The 17,888-nt window shown below is 45.0% G+C and overlaps 6 protein-coding genes across 6 annotated transcripts; 3 read left to right on the forward strand and 3 right to left on the reverse strand.

Annotated features, from left to right (window-relative positions):
- Positions 1 to 236: 236 nt before the first annotated feature.
- Positions 237 to 1,469, reverse strand: N7478_012848 (uncharacterized protein; the record flags this gene model as incomplete). Its single annotated transcript, XM_056929058.1, has 2 exons — positions 237 to 698; positions 762 to 1,469. 2 exons carry the CDS (start codon positions 1,467 to 1,469, stop codon positions 237 to 239), a joined length of 1,170 nt encoding a protein of 389 aa, XP_056772420.1.
- Positions 1,470 to 6,240: 4,771 nt separating this feature from the next.
- N7478_012849 (A4/G1 family peptidase) lies at positions 6,241 to 7,056 on the forward strand (the record flags this gene model as incomplete). The annotated part of the gene is made up of 1 exon (XM_056929059.1): positions 6,241 to 7,056. One exon carries the CDS (start codon positions 6,241 to 6,243, stop codon positions 7,054 to 7,056), a length of 816 nt encoding a protein of 271 aa, XP_056772421.1.
- A 2,587-nt stretch (positions 7,057 to 9,643) lies between these two features.
- N7478_012850 (uncharacterized protein) lies at positions 9,644 to 10,882 on the forward strand (the record flags this gene model as incomplete). Its single annotated transcript, XM_056929060.1, has 2 exons — positions 9,644 to 9,856; positions 9,920 to 10,882. 2 exons carry the CDS (start codon positions 9,644 to 9,646, stop codon positions 10,880 to 10,882), a joined length of 1,176 nt encoding a protein of 391 aa, XP_056772422.1.
- A 282-nt stretch (positions 10,883 to 11,164) lies between these two features.
- Positions 11,165 to 12,017, reverse strand: N7478_012851 (uncharacterized protein; the record flags this gene model as incomplete). Its single annotated transcript, XM_056929061.1, has 2 exons — positions 11,165 to 11,665; positions 11,727 to 12,017. The coding sequence occupies 2 exons, from the start codon at positions 12,015 to 12,017 to the stop codon at positions 11,165 to 11,167; spliced, it is 792 nt and encodes a 263-aa protein (XP_056772423.1).
- A 1,948-nt stretch (positions 12,018 to 13,965) lies between these two features.
- On the forward strand, positions 13,966 to 15,660 carry N7478_012852 (putative flavin-containing amine oxidasedehydrogenase; the record flags this gene model as incomplete). The annotated part of the gene is made up of 3 exons (XM_056929062.1): positions 13,966 to 14,022; positions 14,084 to 15,424; positions 15,502 to 15,660. 3 exons carry the CDS (start codon positions 13,966 to 13,968, stop codon positions 15,658 to 15,660), a joined length of 1,557 nt encoding a protein of 518 aa, XP_056772424.1.
- Positions 15,661 to 15,709: 49 nt separating this feature from the next.
- N7478_012853 (uncharacterized protein) lies at positions 15,710 to 17,430 on the reverse strand (the record flags this gene model as incomplete). Its single annotated transcript, XM_056929063.1, has 4 exons — positions 15,710 to 15,910; positions 15,982 to 17,043; positions 17,114 to 17,207; positions 17,270 to 17,430. 4 exons carry the CDS (start codon positions 17,428 to 17,430, stop codon positions 15,710 to 15,712), a joined length of 1,518 nt encoding a protein of 505 aa, XP_056772425.1.
- Between the last annotated feature and the right edge of the window lie 458 nt (positions 17,431 to 17,888).

Raw genomic sequence — 17,888 nt, forward strand, 5'->3', positions numbered from 1 at the left:
TTGGGTCAAAGCACGAAGGCCAACCTGACTAGGGTGAGAATGGGGTAACTGAGGGATTATCGTGGGGTGGAGCTATGGAGACCATCGTATTACTTTGCCGAGCTGGAACACTGCATTCATATGCTGACTTGAGACGTGGTGTCTAGGAGTAAGGAGAAAAGTCTTTTGTTTACTCGATAGCTATTTGTATTTATGGCTTTAACCACCGATATCGGCTACAGTATAATGGCCGAGGCTCACTCCTGGTGCTCCACTGTGGAGTCCCCCACTTTCTTCTCCTCATCAAGCGGGGTGTCCACTTCATATGGGATTTCGTTCCATGTCTCACTCGTCGCAGGAATGGGAACCACGTACTTAGCAAGCAGCCAGTACACTCCACCGGACACAATAAACCCGGAAAAATAGTTGACATCATAAACGTATACTGCACCGACTGGAACATTGACCCCCACCGCACCAGCAAACCCGACAATGTTAACCAAAATGCCACTGAAATAAGCGGCATATCCATGCCACGATATACCAAATGTCCCATAATAAGGGCCATCACGGCTGGCACTGTATAGTTCATGGATTTCCAAATAACCCTTGCGCACCAGATAGTAGTCGCTGGCCATCACCCCAGCGATCGCCGATAAGAAAACGGAATACGCAGAGAGGTATAGGGTAAACTTATTAGATGATGCGACGAGGGTCCACTGTTATTGAATCGTTAGTTATGATGCATGTTAACCAGGAGGAAGCTAAGTAATAATACGTACGGGACACATAGCAAGCCCAATAGCGGCGCAAATATAACCGCCGCGTCTGATTGTACAGAATCGTGGCAGTAAAGCTGTTAAATTCGTTCCAGCAGAAACCGAATTGGCCGCAATGTTTGTTCCCAGCTGTGCCAAAGCAAATCCGCTGGCAATAACAAAAATGCCAAATCTTTCCGCCGAGCTAGCATCTTCCAAGAACATCCCTAAAAGAGTCAATGGATTCCAGACAGATTGGTTAAAAATGACATTTGATGAAGAAGAAACAACAATTCCAATGAATGAAGTGATGGCAAATCCAACAGGAATTGTGATTAGTTGCGGCCAGAGAGCATCTTGCGGCTTGCGGGCATATCTCGCGAAGTCAGGATTATTAATGACTAAAGCAGCGAAGTTGGCAATGCAATTCATAATACTTTTCACAAATACCCAAGCAAGTGCGCTTCCGTGAGCAGTATTTGACTGAGTCATAATAGGGCCGAGTCCGTGGGCTCGGGCAATGGCCCACCCAAAGAATGCGATAGCACACGCCGGGGAGAAATATGCCTTGACCGTAAAAAGATGACGGATTTTATAAATTGGGAACCAAAGAGCGGGTAGTGATCCGAGCCAGAAGAGAAAGAAGCTCACAAAATCTTTTGTGGTCACTCCAGCACTAGCAGGCATTGAGTTCGGTAAATTGGCATAACTAGGCCAAATAGCCTGGATCATGAGGGTGACACATTCGCCTTTTGAACTTTGTCAGCAAATTTTTGAACTTCTCTTGGTGGGATGCCTCATTGTTGACAAAAATTACCTCCAAGGTAGGTCTATCAGAGGAAACCATTGATCAATATACGGGTCATCGAAATGGGATACAGAAGTCTTACCTGAACTCCATACCAGATGACAGCCATGCCTGCCCGGTTGAGAATGGGCCAAAAAGAACCCCATACACCAAAAGACGCACGATTGGTTACCGCAAATGGAATTCGATAGATAGCTGCAATCCGACCGAGTAGGCATACGAATAAAGCAGCTATAGTATACCCGATCCAGACGCAAAGCCAAGATTGCCACCAAGAGAGGCCATCAACTATCATAGAGGATGAAATCATCCATGTGTTCTGGGGTGGAAGGGAATTTCGAGTCAGTGACTTTGTATCCTCATAAAGCAGTATTCAGAAACAAGGTAGAGATGAGACCAACCACGTTCAAAGAGTCTGCGATCCAGAATGCAACAAAGTTGAGCCATCCCCATTGTCGACGCTCGGGTTCAACTAGTTGTCTTAAATTAGTCTCTTGTAGCTCATGGGATATAATTTTGCTTTTTCGCTCGATATATTTGTCTAGTATATGGCATTCCAACTCGGATATCTCTGTGGAGTCGGCTCATTTACCTGGACGGAGGTCATCATTTGTCAACATTAGCTCTGCTGTGGTCAGGCCAGGCTCCGTGGGAGCCTGTATTTTCTCAGCCCAATATCTGAGTCGACCCATCTCTTTGAAAAAGGTTCAATTCGTCTTTGTAGATATAAAAGAATAGAGATACTGAGTATGAAAGGGATATGCAACCATTCGCAAACTAGCCTCCAATCGAGACTTGGTGAGAAGATATAGTAAATTTTTACTCTTCAAGAACCGCAGAGAACTTTATTTGTATAGAGGACCCTCTACCCGCGGAAAAGGTCCGATAATCACAGCTGAACAACTCTGACGATCTCTGTTTTGCCGACCCCCAGATTCTCCATGTGAAGCTTAACCCCGCATCTGTTATGGATCCCATCCCCACATACTGTACGGCCTGGCATTTAGTTAGGTAATAAATAGCCACCAGGCGACGAGATCGGCCTGGTCAATAGTGCACCGCGAAACGAAGTCCAGGAAAACTACAATTTAGGACGGGTTGGAAATGTTATTACGTCTTCCTCAAACTCAGAACTATCACTCCGCCATTCGGATAAAATAGCGCTCAGAGCGAGACATGAATTCTTCATTCTTGCTTTGAAGATCACCACTTCTCATCAATATACTACTTGTCCCGAATTTCGAAGTTCCCCTAGCTTCGAAAAATGTGTAACCAAATTGTTTGTATGATCTTGAGAGAAGGAGAGCTAGCTGGAGACCATAAGTGGAGCCTCAGGCCTTAACATCTTGAAGTGGGGCTGGCTGCTTCAGGCACGGATATCGTCGCATCTCTCTTTCCGGACACAACTCCAATTTTGGTCAACGTTGCGCAAAATATTGCCATGCAAGCTGCACTAACACACAGAATCAATTGGAGACTTTTTGGCACCAAAAGAGTTATTGACGGTGCCGCAAAGGTGCCGGAGGCATCGATGGTGGCATGCACTTGGTTTGTCAGTTATATTGCAACATTAAACGCAAAACTAGTTGAAAATCTCCCAAAAGCCGCGACATTACCAATATTTACCCGAGATCAATTGGAATCATTCCCGGAGGAGATAGGATGATAGCTTCATCATCAGTTCGGCGATTTATCGCATCTGCGATGAGAGCTGTGATTACATGGTTTTGAGTCATCTAAAGCATCAAGTTCTTATCAACCGCTCCTCTGCGCGTGTCAAGAGTTACACGGCCAGGCTTTCTCTCTGGTCACGTATTCTCGGGAGACTATTACTCTTCTAGGTCTCCTAAAACGATTATTTCTGGATTTGTGAGTGTTGAAGTTGCAGGCAGTCAGCAACTGCATCTCCTTCAAATGTTTCCCTGCCCATACTCACCTTAGTAATATCCTGTTACATAGTTGGAAGTGAAATATTGCTTGATCGTAGAGAACTTCAACTCTATGTTCCATATCTGCTCGACACTGGCGAGTCGTTTACCAACAAAATTTATCCCATTGATCTCTTGGATACGGCCAAGACTTGGAGTTGCATAAAAACTTACAGTAACCGAATTTTTCAAACGATTTCATGAAATATTTACCAGCTTCATATACTTGAACAACCACTCTGGCTGCGCCCTTTACTTTGCAACTGGAAAATCCTAAGTTTAGCTAACATTTATGGATATAAAGAAGGGTGAGCACCCAATATCGCACTGTCGTTACTTCGCCAGACATCTTTGAAAGACAAGGACTTGCCTCCAGGGCTGGACGAACAGTCAAAATTATTGCCGGACCATGGAGAGTATCCACGGATAATCTATAGAAAGCGATCAAAGGCCATACATTAACCTGCAGAGTTGGTTTGCAGCTAGTGCATTTACTGACTAATTATAGAGCTGAAGAATAGGCTGTGGCGGTCAGGGTTCTGATTTGCATACTGTCCCTGCATATATGCATTTCTCATTTGTAAACAGGGAGTTTAGCATTTTACATTGACTAACTTCCTCTCAGAAGCAAGTGAGGGCTAGCTTGGAAGTGCTATTTTGGAAATTAGCCCGTCGCTCAATACACGAAATTGCCATTGAATCAATGGGCCAAGCGGATTTTGTTCTCTGATTACTGGGGCGAAGGAGTCTGTTTTTGTTTTTGACACGCTACATGCTAGTAGTGCCTCAGAGCACTGACTTTATTCCGTCAAACTCCGGTTGGTGGCGCATCCTCAATACCAACTAGATCAGATGTCTTTGTTGGTAAGATCCTTTACTAGCTCTTTACTAGTTATTTAACAGTTGAAATTTAAGACCAAATGATCTTCACCGTCGGCGTTGATTTCCACAATAGGTCTCAACGACCGATGCCTGTTCCTTGAGTAATCTCCACAATATGCCTCTGAATATGCCCTTTGTTCTTGTTTTCTGGGGATTGGTTGAGGCGTGATCTGAAGGATCATTTACTAATAAAAAAAAAGGCCTGCTTGTTGCATTCGAGAACCTTGTGACACGGTCCTTGCCTTACAGCGAGTCGTTGCCGTAAAAGCCGGCCATTGAATGGGGTGGCGCGCACGCTCCACCTCCAGCCTAGCTAAGAGGGGCAATGATTGGCGGCATTTAATAAAGCCACAAGAACGGAGTATTCCCTATCAGTCACTGCTGACCTCTCCCTCGCCCTTAAAGATAGCAAATTAGCATCCTCGATCGCTCCTCAACGGTGGGTTCCCCTCGTCCCAGCCCTGTCATTCAGTTGGATCTAGAGCCAGACTGTGCATAAACCCCCGCTTGGCCGTTTATCGAAATGATTGGGGTATCTGCACTCGGACATGGCGCCACGAGGATGGTGGAAGCTTGAAACGACTTGGCTTATGGCCTCGGATTCAGACTTCAGGGTCACTGGAATAGCACGCCAGAACGACTTTATTTGTTTGTTTTTGTAAGCAGCTTTTGTCTGTTCGTCTCTGTCTTTTTTTCTCTCTCTCATTTTCTCTTTCATTTCCGCTTTTCATTGGAGTGAGAATTTTGGGTTCTGCCGTCGGCATTCCTCCTGGCCGAAAGCTTGGCCTGCTAATTATATGGGTCTCTTAGCCTGTGCGCCACAGTAACATCGCATCAAGTTCGCTTATCGAAAATCACCCCCATTCTTCACAAATGAACAGGCCGATCGCTACCTTGTTTGTTCGGGTCCATCTGATGTGAATCTACTCTACACAATTGCATGCAGCCCCTTCTTGATCTAGGTGCCAAATTCAAGCCCCTCGCCATCACGATATGAGTGACCGTCGGTGATCCGTATCTCTCTATGCTGCTAAATCTACCGGATTAATTCCTAGCCCGCTTAGAGAGGGGTATGTGGCTGGCTCGGGTCTTCTGTTGACGAATCTGGAGACCCGCTATCTTCAGCAATATCGGGAATCGCCCCAAGTAGTAGAGAAGCCACCCGTCTGAGTAGTGCACTGTGCACTACTTTCATCCATTCTAGGACTAGAACAGCCAATCTCCGCGAGTAATTTCTTGCATGCTCCTGTTCCTGTTCCTGATGGAAAGATCACACTATCGCAAGCCAGGCACGCCCCTGCTGTACCCCGACCCAGGCCAAAGCCCACCTCCTTCTTTTTTCTTGTAGTTATTTTGATGAAGCGTAGCAGATTTCTGCTAGGTCCTTAGACCTGTTATTTATCATATGTTTCTCGGAAGTGCCTCCGGACTAGCTGAACTTTTACGAAGAATGATACGTGCATGTTGACGCGATCTTGACTATTCCCATGTGGAGAGCGATAACTTATCGGTCTCTGCAGAAACATCCTTAGCGCCTCTTGCTGCTGGCTACCTCGACGGTCACATCGGTCTCCGACGGCCTCAGATATTGACCGGTCAGGCGTAAATCTACTATTTTGGTCAGCCTATTGGCTCTCCTGATGAACAATCATGTTGCATCAACATGAAGTCTCATAGTGTGGACTTGACATTGAATCCCTCACGGCCCTAAACCCTATACAGCCTTCATGGCAATATAGATTATGCTGGGAAATTGTATAAAGCCAGGCCTTCTATCCCAGGTTCATTCTTCTTTTTCATCGCATCAGCTTCCTACTCCATCCTCCAATCTACTTCCCACCGATCAACTCAAGCTCAGCTCTTTCGAAACAAAGCAGTCTTGACCATGAAGTTCTCTAATATCGCCGTTGGCAGCACTCTGCTCGCAGGTGCCCTTGCCGCTCCTTTGACTTCTCAGCGTCAAGCTCGCCGTGCAGCACGTCTTGAAGGCCGCTCTACTTCTCGCCGCAGCAATCCTCCTTTCAAGCCCGGTACCAGCGAGGCTATCAACCTCAAGAACACTTCTGAGGTTGAGTACAGCTCAAACTGGGCTGGTGCCGTTCTCATCGGAACCGGCTATACTGCAGTCACCGCTGAATTCACCGTCCCAACTCCCAAGGTCCCTAGTGGTGGCTCTTCCAGCGAGCAATACTGTGCTTCGGCTTGGGTCGGCATTGATGGCGACACCTGCTCAACTGCTATTCTTCAAACTGGTGTTGACTTCTGTATTCAAGGAAGCACTGTCTCCTATGATGCTTGGTACGAGTGGTACCCCGACTATGCGTATGACTTCTCTGGCATCACTATTTCTGCCGGTAATGTCATCAAGGTGACCGTTGATGCCACCTCCAAGACTGCTGGAACTGCTACCATCGAAAATGTTTCAACTGGCAAGACTGTGACTCACACCTTCACTGGTGGTGTGGACGGTGACTTGTGCGAATACAACGCCGAGTGGATCGTTGAGGATTTCGAAGAGAATGACTCTTTGGTTCCTTTCGCCAACTTCGGAACCGTCACCTTCTCGAACGCCGCAGCTACTGATGGAAGTACCAGCGTTGGACCCTCCGGTGCCACTCTCATGGATATCGAAAGCGACAGTGGTTCAATCCTTACATCTGTCTCAACCTCCTCCAGCAGCGTCACTGTGGAGTACGTTTAAGTCCAACTATTCTTCATAGTGGGTAGTCATGAGCTTTCAACTATATAGTCTTTAGGCATCCAACAAGGTACTTCTGTGGATGCAGGAAAACATCTCTCGGTCTATCTGTCTGCCTTGGCTTTTTTGTGTCAATGACACAATCTATACTTATACTGTGATTATGGATGAATATTTATGCGCATTCTGATTCTGATCATCGAATGGCATTGAATTTATCTCAATTCCTATCAAATTATTTCCATGTCTCTCCATTTGCTTGGCCATGCTTAAGTGGCCGTTCAAGACTTAATATTAAGCTTGGGTTCTAGATCGTAATCTTATTTCCATTACCCTATCATTATTCTATATGGAGCATATACAAGATGTTAAAATGAGCCTCCCTCAAAGTTATCTAGGTAACTTCAAGAGATCGTGGCATCATTCTCCGGTCCTTGCTAGGTCTCACCTAAGATTAATACTTGTATTGGTGATATGGACGGATTCAAGGTCTGACGCGCGGAATATACCATTTTTTTTATTGTGACCGAAATAGTTCATAGCCACGCGGGCTCCTAAGCCACAAAACAACACGCTTTCAAAAATTGAGCAGTCTGCCTTTGACCTTTAACTGAAACTTCTTACAGGTCCCCTTCTGGTATTGACTGCGGACAGCCTGAGGTCACGCTTTACAGGATTATGCTTACAATTTGGTTTATTTCACCGACTTCAATTTCGACTCTAAATCTACGACGACTTTGGAGGCTCAGTTGAAAAGTAGATCGATCTGTGAGTAAGCGAGCGGCAGGTAAAATTACATCCGACTGTTACAGTGTATAACCGTGCCCCCTTCGAGTCTCTTATATTATATGACAGGTCAAAACTTCTGCTTGGAAATCGAATCAAGGACTAGAAAGCGCCTTCAAATGCATGATAAACGTCTTTATTTTAATCATAAGAATTCTTATACAATCTGCAAGGGACTATTGTGTCTCAAATGCTGAGATTACACGATTGCTTTCCCAAGTTTCTCTCATCTTCACTCTAGTATGAATGTCTTCAAGTCAAGCTCGGTTGGCAATTAATGAAACACATCTCATCACTGTCTCCTAATTTATTCGACTCCGAAAACTGATTATCTTTGGTCCACATTTTCTACATGATACCCAGTCACCTATACAAGGAAAATAGTTTTTATTAATCAGTCAAATATAAGTTCACGGCCAAGGGGTTGAAAAGCATCGAATAATATGATCCGAGCCTGCCAGTGTCACAGAATGAACTGCTAGGTTTCAGGGCACATGCTCAGCCCGCGCAATGGCCACCAAATGCTCCGATAGGGATCATTTGACGTGGAAAATTACAAACTCTACATAATTCTTATTTGGTTTACATCTGCTCGACCTTATCATTGGGATACAGTGACATCAGCTAACGGCGCTGCCCAAGTCGCGTGCCAAATTCCCCGAACATGAACCAAGTAGCGGTGGCCTTCAAGATTTCATGTGAGAATATTATGCGTGCTAACTAAAATCTTTTCACCATCAAAGAAATACCAGTTCACTGACTATAGTCGAATATTCTCCCAGTGGCTTCATAATTTGGACCCCAAAGTGTGCTTAGCCTTTACAGTTTTGCCGATAACCTCAAATCGCATTTTCAAGGCAATTATTTAAGTTAAATTACTGTTCGGGGTTGAACTCTGAGATCTCTGTCAGCCCTAATGTGCCCTCGAATGAATCGAAAACTCATTGGTATTAAATTATATTAAACTGAATTCATAGCTCCAGACGTCCGACTGAGATGGCTCTAAAGTTTAGCCCCCTGTATTGACAGTTGTTCTGAATTTGCCGGTTTGTGCAACCATCCACGGTCAATAACACATATTGTGTGGGAATAGAAGTCTTGGAGAAATATAAATGTTACCATCACAAGATGAAAGAACATCTCGTGGAGGCGGCAGCATTTGACTGGCCAGCGCTGTATCCGATACAGATCTATCGTATTATTTTGATAACTCAGTTTTTCACTTTGATGCCTTAGAGAGATCATCTCTTTACAGCTGCTATGCATGATCCTCTTGCAAGTAGTTTTAGCCGTAAGGCTTGGGCTTGAGTGTGACATGCCCTGGCGCCATTAACCATCATTCAAATTACAGTGCTTCAGCAAAGTAACAACTCAGCTGACCTAGCAGGAATGGATAAATTTCCTCGTGAAGTTGGAATATTCGAGGGCAGAGGATCTGAGTAATAGTGGGTCAATACTAAGTGAAAGCTAGGCCTCACAGCTTCGCGATAACGAATTACAACGGAATTGTGTGAGGGCTTTTTATGCTGGTCACAGGAGAATATCCTGTCATGTCTGCTGTTCAAGAGACTGTGGTACCACCTTCACATTTCATTCGTACTAGTAGATGATCCCGGTTAGTAGGGAACGTCTTTGCAAAACCGCCCACAACCCCCCGGTGGATGAAAGCTCTTTTGCGGGCTATAAATTGTGCTCATATCGTCCCTTCGATATGTATGTTTGACGAATCTTAAAGTTCTTTGATAGCTTTGGTCATAACCACCACTCATCGAGCTGTATATAATCGCATTAATATCGGCCCATCATGCGTTTAAGTGCCTTTTATCCGATATTTCTGGGTTTAGTACCTTATTTGGCTGCTCTACCAACCGATATTGGCCAGCATTTTGGGATAGATGTTGTATTGAGTCAAATCGGTAACACTCGAATCAAGGCTGTGGTTAAAAATACCGGCCAGGAAGTGACTTACATGCATCTCAATTTCTTCGGCGACAGCGCCCCTGTCAAAAAGGTTGCCGTGTATCAAAATAGTACGAAGACATTCTCATACTGAATTGATTATTTAATATTTACTCCACAGGTAGACACCGAGATCGTGTTTGAGGGCATCAAGCGGCGTATCAGGCTTGAAGGTATTACATCAGAGGCTTTTACAACTCTGCTACCTGGGCAAACTACCGAGGATGAATTCGACATTTCAGAAACCAGCGATCTGTCACGAGGGGGCTCTATATCACTACGCTCTCAAGGCCTGGTCCCTTTGGTACAAAACAATACAGTTTCTGGCTATTTGCTATATTATTCCAATGACCTCCAGATTGAGGTAGATGCGGCGAAAGCTTCTCGAGTGAGGAAAGCCATCAAACCTCTGCAACGCCGAGCTAGAATACAATGCACCGATCCAAAGTTAAGTCAGGGTCTTCAAAAGGCCTTGAATAGCACCACCGCTCTAGCTAGTGCTGCAGCGAAGGCTGCACTTTATGGCTCTGCTCAGAAATTCAAAGAGTACTTCAAGACAACAAACGGCTCTGTTCGAGCTGTTGTGTCAGCAAGGCTACAGGCAGTAGCAAAAGAGGCTAATTTAACAGCAACGGGGGCCACATCTTACTACTGTAATGACGAGTTTGGATATTGTGAGAGTAATGTTTTGGCATACACAATCCCAAGTCAAAACACAATATGCAACTGTGCACTCTACTATTCGTACCTCCCAAACCTTACAAAGGAATGCCATTACCAGGACCGTGCGACGACCTCACTGCATGAATTCACACATGCGCCCGGTGTGTATAGCCCTGGGACAGAGGACCTGGCATATGGCTATCTCGCTGCTATGGGGTTGAACAGTCGTGAAGCGGTAATGAATGCAGATACCTACGCTGTGTATGCAAATGGTAAGTCTGAAATCACACATAAAACGAAACTGAACACTAAGACTTATTCAAATCGCAGCAATATACTTAGGTTGTTGAAAATGGACTCAACAAATGCAAGTTTTAAGGGCATGTTGGACTTTAGCTTCATTTATGTTACGAGACGGTGAGCTGTAGACTGGTGACCGTGGTATCCGCTCCCATCTTTCGCAGCCTTGGAAAGAAAAAGACATATATCTACACGACTTGCAACACAAATCTTTGACTGTGAATTCCAATTCTCGAGGAAGCTCGCATGGGGAAGGGCAAGAGCTTGAATGGATCCGGCACCGAGACAGACCTGCATATTGACCTTGTCCAAGGTTAGAAGTGATGAAGAATATTATCATATATATCCTTTACATCATCATGTAAACCCTTTTACAGCCCTAAAATTCGAGGAATTCTGTAGATCATTTTCGAATCAAGATATATACCCAATGGAATATGTCTGGAGTGTAAGTCGAGGACGACACGGGCCCCGTGGGTGCTTTTAATGGTGTCCGGGAATGCAAGGTCCAGTATTTGGCTAGATATGGAAGATTATCAAAGCGAAATGTCGAATATGACAACACGATCCAAGCGGTGCCTCTCTGAGCCAACGGGACTAGATGCAGAGCCAGTAACTCGACAGGGGAGAGATTGATCTTATAATCGGTGGCAAGAAGATGTTGCACGGTCGGACAAATATGGGAGATGTCATCAGTAGCCTCCATACTCTGGTCGGTCGAAGTGGCAATCGCATCGCTAGTGCTCTTATCCAGGATCACATCGAATGGAGCGTACGGCAAGAGATTGGCAACATCATTCCAAGCGAGTAAATCGGCTCGGTGCCAGTTCATTGCCTCAGTAGGAGGTCTTAGGTTTTCGAAAGTCTGTCCAATACGTATCGCTTCACTAGAGAAGTCGACATTCTGTAGAGCCAGGTGAGTAGGGGGCGTAGAATGAGTATGAGGCATATCTATCGAAACTCACGACAATTCCATTCGCTCTCCATCCTCGATCTAGACAAGCCTCTCGTAATTTAGATCCCAGCTGGGAAACACCGGGTCCCAAATGCAAAACATGCGGTTTTCTTTGTCCACCGCTGGAAGTACGCGACCGATTCTCTAGGTTGGACAGCACTTCATCAATAAGTACTTGGCCTGGGTTTAGCCATTCGCCCACATCCTGGCCTTGGGCAAAACGGGCATCCCAAAACTCCGGGGTGTCATAATCCGGAGCCCCGGTAACCTTTCTGTGGGATCTGTCTCTCAGGTGTGCCATGCTCGAGCATCATAGCAGAATTTGCGCCCGTGGATTCCTTACGAATGGTCATGTGACTGGTTGTTGTTCTTTTTATGACTTTATGGGATCCACTAACTATTTCCAAGGTCAAGAAAGCTCGTCCCTCCTTAATCTCCACCTTAGCACTAGAATTAATGATATCGACGTATTCACATTGCGATCTTGTAAATATTATGCAAAGGATATTTGAGAGATCGGTAACTTTTATCAGAATTTTTAAATTTTCTTTGTCTTCTTGCCTTCACATAGTATTATTCAACAGATATACTAAATCCAGTTGTAAACTTGAAGTAACTGCTACCAAATCTTTTACCGAGTCATGGCGCATTCTAATGTTTCATTTATTTGCCTCAAACATTAAGGGATGAAGGATATATGTACGGAACAATGGATTCGTTTCTTTCACTGAATTGAGTTCCGCATAGCAATTGCTGACTGAAACCCAGCATTCCATTGGAATGAGCAGATGTTCGACTCCTATGAAGCTGGGTATACATGAAAATGAATTCTGTCCTCGCTTGGAAGTCTCAAAATCTCAATCATCCAGACATTTGGTTGCGCTTGTGCTAGACTCGGATAGAGTAAATCCTTTGTTTCAATCTCCTGTCGGAGATGACCCGAAGCATGTTCTTGATCTGGGCGCGGGAAAGGGTACCTGGGCCATGTGAGCATACAAAATCCAACTGCATATTCCCAATCTCTATAACCACAACATTCAATGCATTGGCAAAACAGCTTATTCGTACATAGTGATGTCGCCGATCTGTTCCTTGAAGGTATATCAAAGTCTTCAGTCTCGAACTACATTCAAGTAACTGATGTGCTTTAGCAACCATTCGGGGCATTGATTTATTTCCGCCGCCAGTAACATGGACACCTCCAAATTGCTTATTGGAAGTAGATAATCCCCTGGAAGAGTGGACTTGGCGCGAACAGTTCGACTTGGTTCATATGCGAATCATGATCGGGTCGTTCGATCCGAAGGAATGGGATCAAGTATACACCAGGATTTACGAGTCAGTCTTCGGCCCCTGCTTTTCATTGCTTGGAACATACTTACCGTTTTGACCATCGGATAGAAATCTACGACCCGGCGGATGGATTGAACAGCTTGAGGCCTGTCTTCCTATCGAATGTGACGATGACAGTCTTCCTGAAGATAGTATACTCAGATCCTGGGGCCCAAATATGCTTGCCCGTGGTGAGGCAGCAGGACAGAAATGTGATAGTCTTGATCCCATGTCGAGCGCAATTCGTAAAATTGGTTTTGTAGAGGTGCATGACAAGAGCTACAAGTGGCCAGGGAACCTTGCAATACCCCATGGCGACAATATACTAACAAGGCCTTCAGGGAACGAGTGTGGGCTCGGAAACCGTATCATAGTGAATTGATGAAGACGCCTGACTCGATGCCAGACTGGGGAAAAACACCGGATATATGAGTATCAATAGGTTAAATTTATGATTCGGTAAAGGGGTTATTTCTTTGCTATTGTTATTATTACAACATTTACCTAGTCTGGGAACGGTTTTATCGATGTTCGTCGGTTAATCGGAGGGCTACTCCCAAGAAGTTTCAAGCGCGTGTCCCAATACCTGGGAAGACACACGTTACAGAGCACGATACGACACAATTCATGCTTCCAACATGATATGCCTCAAGTGCCACAAGAAGCACAAAAATTCCCTCTGGATTCATTTCCCGTGCCTAGACCCCGGAGCTTAAGTTTAAAGGGCATTGCGTTTTGCGACCGATTATTGGCCCATCGCTCGGAATGCTCATTCCTGACATCACCACGATCGCATCGCACCACATCATCAAGGTTCCTTAATTTGGCATATACGCTAAATACCTTCAAATCCGATTTTTGTCCTTTGCAAAATACTCAGATAATCAACCTCCGCAAAAATCCACGCTAAATTTAACATGGCGGACATGCGTCGAAAGAAAGTGGCAATCATTGGAGCTGGAGCCGCAGGCATGGTACGCGCTTTTTGACATATTTTCTTCAGTGAAAACATTACATTCTAATCCTTTTTCGCAGTCCTGCTCTTCGACACTGGCAAATCATCCAGACCGGTTTGAAGTGACTGTGTTTGATACGGCATCTCATACTGGTGGCCAGGCGACTTCGATTCCCTTAGATGAATCTAGACACGGTGCAAGTTGGTTAAATGATGGCGTGCAAGGAGGCTCCGCCATATTTCGTCACACATTTCGTTATTTTCGCGAGTATGGACATGAGCCACAGCCAGTCAAACTTCAAGTCTCTTTCGGCAGAGGCCGAGATAGTTTCTGGACCAATGTGTTCCCCAGCCCCTTGGTTGATCAACATTCTCGTGAAATCAAAAAATTGGGCCGCATGTTGAAATACATCAAGTACTTGCCGATTCTAGGAGTAATGCCAATAAAGGTCGTCCTACGCCTCTTTGGGTTCAGTCGCGAATTCAGCAACCAAATGGTCTTGCCACTCCTAGCTTTATTCCTCGGGACTGGAAACCAGACACCTAACGTATCAAGCATTTTGCTAGAGCGGCTATTTGATGATCCACAGATGAGTCTGTGGGATTATGATCCAGACACTTTACTACCGAATTTACCAATCATGTATACATTCCCGAATTTGGGGGAGTTCTACAAGGACTGGACAGCCGACCTTCAGTCCAAAGGGGTCACTTTCAGACTCGGTTCTTCTATGACAATAACAGAGCGCAATCAAAATGGCGTTGTGCTGGAGAGCCATACCCTAGAAAATCCCTCGACAGAGCCAGTGAAAACCACTTATGATGAATTAATTCTCTGTTGCCCCGCCGATGAAGCCAAGCATCTGCTCGGTAGACATGCAACCTGGCGAGAGAAATGGGTTCTAGGCGGCGTCAAATTCTTCAGCGATGTGACTATCACACACTCCGACTCTGAATACTTCCAAAGTATCTTTCAGGCTCAGTACGATCCCGAATTGTGTGCAAAGCCATCAACCACAGAGCGCAAGGACCAAATTGCATTTGCTCAACAGCAGCCGATTTGCCAAAAGGACGGATGGCTCGGTTATCGACCAATGTACTATACGCATTCATTTTCATCAGATCCAAACAAGATAGAAATGGGTTTTGACTGTACAAATTATCAGCATCAATTTCGCGATAATTTGGGTGTGGGCCAGCAGTCTACACCACTGACCGGGCATGTCTTCCAGACTATATTTTTGAATGACCAGCAGAAACACCTCTGGACTTGGAACGATATTGATCCATCAAAAATTATCGGGAAAAAGTGGTGGCACCAATTTGGTCATAGATGGCAGCATTATCTGCGCGTTGTTCCAGGAATGATGTTTATAAACGGACGGAATCGAACCCATTTTGCGGGAAGCTGGACTATGGTGGTAAGTGTCTGGCATCAACTAAATGAACTTTATTGAACTTTATGGCAACTTGAAGAAGCTAACAGCTCCGATTATAGAACATGCATGAGATTGCATGTATCTCTGGAATTGCAGCTGCATACAAGTTGGGTGCAGATTATGAAGTATTCGATGAGTTTGCAGAAGACTTTTTTGCAAAGTACTTGCTGGTCTGTCATGGCACGAGATATAATAAAGAAAAGCGGAAGCGAACTTGATTCATGGTACTTAGAGACTTGGGAAACAGTATTGAAGTCTCAATTCATATTACAAAAGATAACGGAAGCTCTCAATCTCATGGTCTGTCTTGTTGGAGAATTCATCCTGTAACTCTTCTGCTTCAGTTAGCTGTCTTGGAGAACCATAAAGTCGATCGCGACGGCTATTTTCCCACGCGTAATACACGTAAAGGCATATTAAAAAGAAAATGCCTAAAATTAGCCCAGACATAGCTGCCTTTATTCCAGTCTAAAGAAAAGTCAGTCATGTAATCGCGTGTGGTTTGTGGATTGCATCATATGAGTAGCAAAATCACTTACCGGATATGCGGGCTTTTCAGCGGGAATAAAGAACTGAGGCCCGACTATATTTCCAACACAATATGCCACGAACATCAAAGCACTGACGGTGCTCTTTTTTGTAAATCCAGCGATGTTCGAGCTGATTATACTGAGTGACAGTGGGATATTGGCGGCAAACACGGCCCCTAAGCAAAGACCCGTCAACCTCCCCGCACGATCACCTTCATCTAACTTCCAAATAAGAGCCATTCCGATCACAGAGACCGCGCAATTCAAGATCATCATGAAGATTCGACTTGACCGCACAAAAGTTGCAAAGCCAGAGGTTAGCAAAAGGAACGCCAATTGCGCAGCTCCGAGCGGCATCTGCATGACCAGAGCCTTGAGATTGGAAAAGCCGAAACCAGCGATAATAATAGAAGAAAAGCTCGTAATGCCACCATTGCAAAAGTTCACGCAGAGCGTATAAAGTACAAGGAACCAAGTTTGCGGATCTTTGATGGCCATTACCACTTGGTTCCATCTGAATTTACCGGTGTCCATGACACCAGTCTTGTTCTTCAGTGTTCGTTGGATTGCAATTGTCTTCTCGGTCTGGTTAAGGAACACATTTTTAGCCGGCGAGTCGGGGAGAAGCCCCAGAAGAATCAATCCATAGGCTGCGGTAACGGCACCCAGAATTAGGAACAGCAATTGCCAGTTTTGGACAGCGCTGGTTTGGATAAGTCCGATTCCATATGCGACTACTCCTCCAATGACCGTCGCAATGGAGTTTCCAACAAACCAGGCGGCTTGTCTAGCAGGCTGCTCTTCTCTTTTGTAAAACATTCCTGTTATCAAAGCGAAGCCAGGTGCGATGGACGCCTCTCCCACTCCGAGAAAGAACCGTGCAGCCATTAACCCTGAAAATGAAGTACAGGACGCATGGCACATCAAGATGCCTCCCCACAAGAACACTGCAAATCCCAGGTATTTACCGAGTGGGAGTCGGACAATAAGGTACGAGCTAGGCCAGCTCCATGCGAGGTATCCGAAATAAAAAACGGCGGATGTCCAATTATACTCCGTACCCTTGAGGTTCTGTCAAGAGGAACTTGTTAGTTAATGACCAAGTAAAGGTTGGCTTGCTTAGTAGCTAGTGGGGTAATACCAAATCTTCTTGTAAATTGAACAAAGTCGCCTGGCTCAGTGCCAATTTATCCATATATTGCAGCATATAGCAAAACCCCATCAGAGGAATAAGACTATAGTAGAGGTAGTGTTAGAGGACACGCAGGGGCAAATTTTTATCTAATGAGTGGCTCACAAGAGATCTAGCTTCCAAAGAAGCTTCCTCTCCATCTCGGGGGTTGCATATGTTTCGAGAACTTGACCAAAGTCGACATCTTTGTTTGTTGAGGAGTGTTGTATTTTCAATGAATCGAGGCCAGTTGCATCGTGTAGTGAAGGTAATTGCTCTTTTTCCATTTTGGTGGGCATAAAAAAGATAAACTAATCAATAAGAATGTGTATACTTAGGTGGATTTATATGTTGGTGACTGTCTCATTTATCATGCTCAAGGTGGCGATAAGCGGAACGATAAAGTAAAACCTGGGGCAACTTGTTAGACTCATGCTGGAATACTTTGACGCCCACCAAAACAGCCACAGCCTATCTTCTCTAAAGAGCGGGGAGTTAAGCGAGGCAATGCGAGGCCATATGATCAAATAGGGACAAGCGGGTTGGATTATCGGCAGTCAAAAGCGAGTGCAAAGATTAGCAGATGCCGACTCAAACTCCCATATATTTCAAGGATTCTCTTAAAGTTCTTGAACCTGGGTGTTTACGGTGTTGATCCTGAGAAGGTTCCGGGATTAGAGCTCTCATCGGCAGAGCAGCCAATGTCAAAGCTCCCTCGGCAATCCCGTTCCTCCTCCTATCAAAA

Source organism: Penicillium angulare (genome assembly GCF_028827245.1).
Source record: "Penicillium angulare strain IBT 27051 chromosome Unknown utg000012l_segment0_segment0, whole genome shotgun sequence".
NCBI classification, from domain to species: domain Eukaryota; kingdom Fungi; phylum Ascomycota; class Eurotiomycetes; order Eurotiales; family Aspergillaceae; genus Penicillium; species Penicillium angulare.